Source organism: Pyrgilauda ruficollis, unplaced genomic scaffold (genome assembly GCF_017590135.1).
Source record: "Pyrgilauda ruficollis isolate IOZ18807 unplaced genomic scaffold, ASM1759013v1 scaffold407, whole genome shotgun sequence".
Lineage (NCBI taxonomy): Eukaryota > Metazoa > Chordata > Aves > Passeriformes > Passeridae > Pyrgilauda > Pyrgilauda ruficollis.
In genome coordinates, this window is record NW_024525568.1 from 17,624 (window position 1) to 25,563 (window position 7,940).

Consider the following 7,940-nt stretch of genomic DNA (forward strand, 5'->3'; position numbering starts at 1 on the left):
GCAGGAAGGCTCCAGAGATATCCCAAAATTTCAAGGAATTATTGGAATTGGGAATGCTGAAGGAAAGACACTGAGACATCCAAGGGAAGCTGGAAAATCCGACTGGAAAAAGGGAAAAAAATCAGGAAAAATGAATATTTTTCATCATTTTATTTATGAACTGAAATATTCCCAATCCCGGGTTTTCCCCCATGGAATTTTATTCCCAAAAAAAGCCCCACAAAGTCGATTTTTAAGGGATTTTTATTATGAATAAATCACTTTACAACGCAGCCCTTCCACTCCTCTGAGCTTGGAATCTTCAGGAAAAAGGGGAAAAATCCCCAAAAAAAAATCCAGGATTTTTTATTAAAAATGAAGAATCTGTGGAGAAATTCCCAAACTTTTAAATCCATGGAATTGCAGCCTGGGATTTCAAGGATTTATTCCAAGATTTTATCCTGAGGGAGAGGTTGAAATTTCATTTTTCTGGGGGGAAAAGGAAAAGCTGAATTCCCAGGAAAACACCAAACAACCCCAAAAAAATGGGAATAAAAATTCCCAAATCCTGGAATCCACAGGGATCCCACAAATCTTCCTCCAAATCCAGGGAATTCCAAAGAATTGGAATTTTGGGGTTTAAATGCAACAAATTTTTAGGGAAAAACAACAAAAAAAAAGGGGTTGGTTTTAAAGAATTGAATAAAATTTCAGGTTTTAGTTCAGCAGAGGAATCCCAAAAGAATTTTGGGATTTGGGGCAAAATATTTCTGGAATTCCAAAGGAATTTTGGGGTTTTTTAAAAAGAATCGAAGCAAAACTTGAAGTAAATGGAACCAAATTTGGGATTTTGCCTCAAAAAATCCCAAAGGAATTTTGGGGTTGGGATTTGGGGTTAAGGGGGTGAAATATTTCCTGAATCCCAAAGGAATTTTGGGGTTTTTTAGAAAGAATTGAAGCAAAACTTGAAGTAAATGGAGCCAAATTTGGGGTTTTACCTCTGACCCAGCTGCTCTGCAGGAGCTCCTTTGTTATTCCCACCCCAAAATTGGAATTGTGCTGTTCCCTCCATCCAGAGCCCAAAATGCTGAAATTTGGGACAATGAAACCTATTTTTGGGACACAAACCCCCATTTTTGGGACAATAAAACCAACAGATTTGACTTCTCACCAGCAGCAAAACCCAAAACCCCACCAGAACCCAGGAAGGGCAAAAAATCCCAAAATTTCCACCCCAAGAGTCCCATTCCGAAGGGTCCCACCCATCCTGAATGAAAACTCAACAGAAGAAAGATCTGCTGAAGATCTTCAATGTTCAAAGCACAGATGGAGGAGAACTCAACAATCGAAGTGAGTCACCAACAATTTTTTGGCTCCTGAACCCAAAACCCCACCAGAACCCAGGAAGGGCAAAAAATCCCAAATTTTCCACCCAAACAGTCCCATTCCTAAAAGTCCCACTCATCCTGAATTGAAAACTCAACAGAGTCAAAATTTGCTGAAGATCTTCAATGTTCAAAGCACAGATCAAGGAGAACTCTACAGATCAACGTGGCTCCCCCACAATGCTTTGACTTCCCAACCCAAAATTCCAACATGACCCAGGAAGGGCAAAAAATCCCAAATTTTCCACCCAAACAGTCCCACTCCAAAGGGTCCCACTCATCCTGAACTGAAAACTCAACGGAGTCAAAATTTGATGAAGATCTTCAATGTTCAAAGCACAGATGGAGAAGAACTACAAATCAACGTGTCCCACCAAGTCCCACCACGAGCCAGGCAGGACAAAACCTCCAAATTTTCCACCCAAAATGTCCCATTCCAAAGAGTCCCATTCCAAAATGTCCCATTCCAAAGAGTCCCATCATCCTGAATGAAAAACTCAACCGAATAAAAATTTGCTGAAGATCTTCACTGTTCAAACCACAGATGGAGGAGAACTCTACAAACCAAAAAGGTTCCCCCAGCCCCACCATGACCCAGGCAGGGCCAAACCCCAAAATTCCCCCCAAAGAGCCCCGATCACCCCAAAACCCCACTAAAATTTGGTCTTGGCAGGATTTCACTCCTGGGCTATGCTCCTCAGCACGTACTTGACTGTGTAGGCGAAGGCGGCGAAGCCCACGATGACAAACAAGTTCGCCAGGGCTCCCCCCAAGAGTCCGTGGTTCCTGGGGGGCTGCTGCAGCCCCCCGGCGTGCCCGGGCGCCAGGGCCACGTGCCCGTGGAGCAGGGGGTGCCCGTTGTGCCCGAAGTGCGCGTCCCCGTCCGGCACCACGTCGGGGAGGGGCAGGGAGGGGGGTCTGGAGCTCAGCTCGTCTTGTGCTTTCTGCTTTTGCTTCATTTCCTGCAAAAGGAGAGAGGATTGAGTGGTGAGAAGGGAAATTGGGGTGATTTGGGGGCTTTTGGTTGAGTTCCTGCATGGGGGAACAAAAAATTCAATGGAATTCGGGGTGATTTGGGTGGTTTTGGTCGGTTTTCTGCATGGGAGAGTGGAATTTGGGGAGGGGCAGTGAGGGGGGTCTGGAGCTCAGCTCGTCTTGTGCCTTCTGCTTTTGCTTCATTTCCTGCAAAAGGGGAGAGGAAATTGGGGTGATTTGGGTGTTTTTGTCTCATTTCCTGCAAAAAGGGAGAGGAAATTGGGGTGTTCTGGGTGTTCTTGCCTCATTTCCTGGAAAAGGGGAGAGGAAATTCAGTGGACAGGTGGAATTTGTGGGGATTTGGGTGGTTTTGTTTGGTTTCCTGCATGGGAAAGTGAAATTTGGGGAGGGGCAGGGAGGGGGGTCTGGAGCTCAGCTCGTCTTGTGCTTTCTGCTTTTGCTTCATTTCCTGCAAAAGGGGAGAGGAAATTCAGTGGGAAAGTGGAATTGTGGTGATTTGGGTGTGTTTTTGTTTGATTTCCTGCATGGGAGAGTGGAATTTGGGGAGAGGCAGAGAGGGAGGTCTGGAGATGAAAAATGAATAATTAATGAAGGTTTCCTTACCTCCACCACTTCAGGGAAGAGCTCACAGAAGACTTTGTCTTTTAAATTAAATGCTAAGCTCTGTGCAGCCAGCTGCCTTTTCTGGGGAGGAAAAACAAGATTATTTTTCACTGAGATGAATGTTTATAGACACAAATTATGTTAATTTTTGATCCTGTGGGATCAAGGTCAAGGAAAAAAAAGGAATCAAATCCCAGCCAGGCTTTGTCCCTGAGATATCCTAAATTCCCAAAGCTTTCCAAATTCCCAAAGCCCCCCAAATGGTTTCTAACACTTAAAACATCAAATTTGTGAAGAATTTTTCACTAAAATTGATGTTTTGTTGAACCTGTGTGATCACAGTCAAGGAAAAGAAAGGAACCAAATCCCAGCCAGGCTTTATCCCCGAGACATCCCAAATTCCCAAAGCTTCCCAAGTGGTCTGCAGCTCTTAAAAATTGAGTATTTTTCACTGAGATGAATGTTTGTAGACACAAATTATGTTAATTTTTGATCCTGTGGGATCAAGGTCAAGGAAAAAAAAGGAATCAAATCCCAGCCAGGCTTTGTCCCTGAGATATCCTAAATTCCCAAAGCTTCCCGAATTCCAAAGCTTCCCAAATCCCCAAAGCTTCCCGAATTCCCAAAGCTTCCCAAGTAGTCCGTAGCTCTTAAAATTGAGTATTTTTCACAGAGATTAATGTTTATATACAGGAATTATGTTCATTTTTGATCCTGTGGGATCAAGGTCAAGGAAAAAAAAGGAATCAACCAGGCTTTGTCCCTGAGATATCCTAAATTCCCAACGCTTCCCAAGTAGTCCGTAGCTCTTAAAATTGAGGATTTTTCACTGAGACTAATGTTTATAGACAAGAATTATGTTCATTTTTGATCCTGGGGGATCAAGGTCAAGGAAAACAAAGGACCCAGGCTGTACCCCGGGGATGTGTGGGGTTTCCCTGGATTTGCCCAGGCTCTCCCAGCACTCACGGTGAACTCGGAGGTCTCGATGCTGCCCAGGGTGGGCCCCTTCTCCACCATGAAGCTCAGCAGCCCCGTCAGGATGGTGGACACCGACCACGCCGGGTTCCAGGTGTCCGGGTGGAAATCCGTGATGGACAGACACAACCTTCCAGAGCAGGAGAAACAGCAATGGGGAACTGGGAATGGCTGGGAGGATGGGAAGGGGTCCGGGATTTGGGATGGGAATAGTTGGGATGGGAATGGTTGGAATGCTGGGAAGGAGTCCTGGATTTGGAATGGGAGTGGCTGGGATAATGGGAAGGAGTCTTGGATTTGGGATGGGAATGGCTGGAATGCTGGGAAGGAGTCCTGGATTTGGGATGGAAATGGCTGGAATAATGGGAAGGGGCCCTGGATTTGGGATGGGAATGGCTGGAACATTGGGAAGCAGTCCTGGATTTGGGACGGGACACAGCTGGGATGGGAATGGCTGCAACGGGGGGAAGGGGTCCTGGATTTGGGATGGAATGGCTGAAATAATGGGAAGGGGTCCTGGATTTGGGATGGAAATGGCTGGGATAATGGGAAGGGGTCTGGGATTTGGGATGGGAATGGCTGGAACATTACCTTGTGTTGCACTTGAACCTTCCATTGGGGGTGATCATATAAATACTGGGGGGTTTGAAAGGGAATTCTCGAGGGAATATTAGCTTTCCGTGGTAATATCCACCTGCAAACCAGCCAAAAATGGGTTAGATGAGTTGTATTTAATAAAAAAATCCCATCCTCAATTTCCCTGCTTTATTCCTTCTTCTAAACCACCTAAATGGGTTAAAGAAATTATATTTAATTAATAATTCCCACTCCAATTCAAATTCCCATCCCTAATTAGCCTGCTTTGTTCCTTCTCCTAAACTACTCCAAAACATGTTAAATAAATTTTATTTAATAAATACATATTGAATTATATTTAATAAATAATTCCCACTCTTGATAAGAGAATGATTGACAGCAGCATCCCTCTCTCTTCACCTCTTTCCCAGGTTTTGGAGCTGTTTTTAGTGGGATTACTTTCCCTTTTCCCACCCCCTGGAATTCCTGAATTCCCATGCAAACCCCCAGGCAGGGATTTACCTTCATATGGGGTCAGCTCAGGCCCTCGAACCACGTAGTGCCTGCAAAAGAGGGGAATGCAACACTGGGAAACCACAAATACCCCAAAAAATCAGGATCAGCCTCAGGGAAAACTTCCCCCTCAACCAGGAGACCTGACAGCCTGGGAAACCTTCTCCAGGAGAGAGGGACAGTGCACCCCAACTCCCAACCCAATTCCCAGGGGTGAGGGACAATCCACCCCAGCTCCCAATTCCCATCCCCAATTCCAGTTTCCAGGAATGAAAAACAATCATCCCCAATTCCCATCCCCAAGTCCCATCTGAATTCTCCACCTCCATCCCCAATTCCACAATTCTCACCCCAATTCCAATTCCCACCCCAATTCTCCATCCCCAGCTCCCACCCACATTCCCTCCCCAGTTTCCATCCCAATTCTCCACCTCCAATCCCCATTCCCATCCCAAACTCCCACCCCCATTCCCAACCCCATCTTCAATTCCTACCCTAATCCACATCCCCAATTTCCATTCCCCATCCCCCATTCCCATTCCCCATCCCCAATTCCCATTTCCCACCATTCCAGGATGTTGGAGGGCAGGGGCTCAGCACAGATGTAAGGCACTGGATCCTTTTTGATCCTCAGGTAATCCTGCTTCAGCCTCTGCGTGGCTGTGGTGGGGGCCCTCTTATTGCTGCTGCTGCTCATCTGATTAAAAAACCCCGTAATTACAATTTAATTCATTCCTTAAAACTCATTACTGCAACCTCAGTAAGCACAGAGCTTCACAGAACCTTCCTCCAGGTCTTTGTAAAATCCACTTTATGAGCTGCATGTAAGATGTAAATTGAATTATTTTGATATTTAAGGAGCAAGAATCATGGAAAACCTTAATAATAAAATCCATGGGGATTTCATTTTATGGGTTGTATTTGAGATAGAAATTCAATGATTTGGATTTAATTTCGATTATTTGAAATTTTAAGGAGCGAGAACCATGGGAAAAGGGGGAGAAAAGGGGGGAAAAAAGAGAGGAAAAAGGAGGGACAAAGGGGAGAAAAAGGGGGAATAAAAGGGAGAGGAGGAAAAGAGGAAATGGAGAGGGAGGGGAAAAGGGAAAGAGGAGGGAGGGACTGAAAGGGAGAGGAGAAAAATAAGGAAAAAAGGGGAAGAAAAGGGGGAAAAGGGAGAGGTAAAGAGAGAGAGACTAAAAAGAAAAGGGAAATGAAAAGAAGAGACTGAGAGAGAGGGGAAAGGTGGAAAAGGAGGGAGGGAAGGAAAGGGAGAAACAGGAGAGGGAGAAATGAGGGACAAAGGAGAAACAGAGGGAAATGGGGAAAGGAGGAAGAGAGAAGGAGAACAGCAAAGAGGGAGGGGAGACAGGAAAGCAGCCGAGGGAAGGAGGGACTGAAAGAGAAGGGAAAGGTGGAAAAGGGAAGGAAAGAGAGAGGAAAACGGAGGGAGAAGGAGAACGCCAGAGGTGGGGTGAGACAGGAAGGAAAAGGAAAGGAGGGACTGAAAGAGAAGGAAAGGGAGGGAAGAAGGAGAGCGAGAGAGAAACAGAGGGAGATAGGAAAAGTAGGGAGGGAGAAGGAGAACGGCAGACAGGCGGTGAGGCAGGAAGGCAGCCCGCCCGTCCCTCCCAGCCCCGCTCACCTCTCCGCGGCCGCCAGGCCCCGGGCGGCCCCTCCTGCCCGCGGCCGAGGGAGGGAGGCAGGCGGGGAGCGGCGGCCGGGCCGCGATGGCGGCGGAGCGGGCGGGGCGGGCAGCGACGGCCGCGGCTCCCTCACGGCTCCAGCCAAGATGGCGGCGCGGCCGGGAAGGAGCGGCGGCGCTTCCGGGGCCCGCGCGGGTTCCGCTTCCGGGGCCGCGAGCGCCGTGGCGGGAACCGTGAGGGGAGGGAGGGACGGAGGGCGGGAACCGTGAGGGGAGGGAGGGAGGGACGGACGGAGGGCGGGAACCGTGAGGGGAGGGAGGGACGGAGGGAGGGAACTGTGAGGGGAGGGACGGAGGGCCCCGAGCACGATCTCTGTCGCGACATAAAAGCGAGAAAATGTCGCGATCGCCCCACGGCCCCAGCGGGGAGGATGATCCGGATACGCCAACTCCTTCTTAACCAGGAATATCCCTTAAAAATTCATTTTTAACAAGGGGTATCCCATAAAAACTCCTTTTTAATGAGGAATAGCCCCTAAAAACTCCTTCTTAACCAGGAATATCCCTTAAAAATTCATTTTTAACAAGGGATATCCCATAAAAACTCCTTTTAAATGAGGAATAGCCCCTAAAAACTCCTTCTTAACCAGGAATGTCCCCTAAAAGTTCATTTTTAACGAGGAATATCCCATAAAAACTCCTTTTTAATGAGGAATAGCCCCTAAAAACTCCTTTTTACTGAGGAAAATCCCATTAAAATTATTTTTAAATGAGGAATATTCCATAAAAACTCCTTTTTAACGAGGAATATCCCCTAAAACCTCGTTTTTTTCTGAGGAATATCCCACAAAACCTTTTTAACGAGGAATATCCCCTAAAAACTCCTTTTTAAACGAGGAATATCCCATAAAAGCTGCTTTTAAATGAGGAATATCCCAAAAAAACTCGGTTTTTTTTCTGATGAATATCCCATAAAAACTCATTTAAAATTAGGAATATTCCAAAAAACCTCATTTTTGCTGAGGAGTATCCCCTAAAATCTCCTTTTTAACAAGGAATATCCCAAAGAAATCTCCTTTTTAATGAGGAATAGTCCATAAAAATTCCTTTTTGCTGAGGAAAATACCATTAAAAATTCCCTTTAAATGAGGAATATTCCATAAAAACGCCTTTTTAGTGAGGAAAATCCCCTAAAAACTCCTTTTAAATGAGGAATATCTCAAAAAACCTCATTTTTAACGAGGCTTGAGCAATTAAGGGGAGGC

General features: G+C 46.1%; 1 protein-coding gene across 2 annotated transcripts; it reads right to left on the minus strand.

The window, feature by feature from the left end:
* Nucleotides 1-225: 225 nt before the first annotated feature.
* Nucleotides 226-6,874, minus strand: UBE2J2 (ubiquitin conjugating enzyme E2 J2). 2 transcript variants are annotated; one of them, XM_041477557.1, is made up of 7 exons: nt 6,676-6,867; nt 5,597-5,727; nt 5,040-5,080; nt 4,533-4,635; nt 3,933-4,071; nt 2,964-3,044; nt 226-2,326 (listed from the first exon to the last, which is right to left on the minus strand). In XM_041477557.1, exons 2-7 carry the CDS (start codon nt 5,725-5,727, stop codon nt 2,042-2,044), a joined length of 780 nt encoding a protein of 259 aa, XP_041333491.1. In that variant the 5' UTR covers nt 6,676-6,867; the 3' UTR covers nt 226-2,041. The 2 variants fall into 2 exon arrangements, with proteins under 2 accessions (XP_041333491.1, XP_041333492.1); XM_041477558.1 differs by lacking the exon at nt 226-2,326 and adding an exon at nt 2,629-2,808 and having other exon boundaries at nt 6,676-6,874.
* Between the last annotated feature and the right edge of the window lie 1,066 nt (nt 6,875-7,940).

Coding starts and splice junctions, on each gene's coding strand:
- UBE2J2 (XM_041477557.1), bottom strand. CDS start 5,727: ATGAGCAGCAGCAGCAATAAGAGGGCCCCCACCACAGCCACGCAGAGG. Junction 4,072..4,532: donor AGGTTCAAGTGCAACACAAG/GTAATGTTCCAG, acceptor CTGCTCTGGAAG/GTTGTGTCTGTCCATCACGG. Junction 2,327..2,963: donor TCTTCCCTGAAGTGGTGGAG/GTAAGGAAACCT, acceptor CTCCTTTTGCAG/GAAATGAAGCAAAAGCAGAA.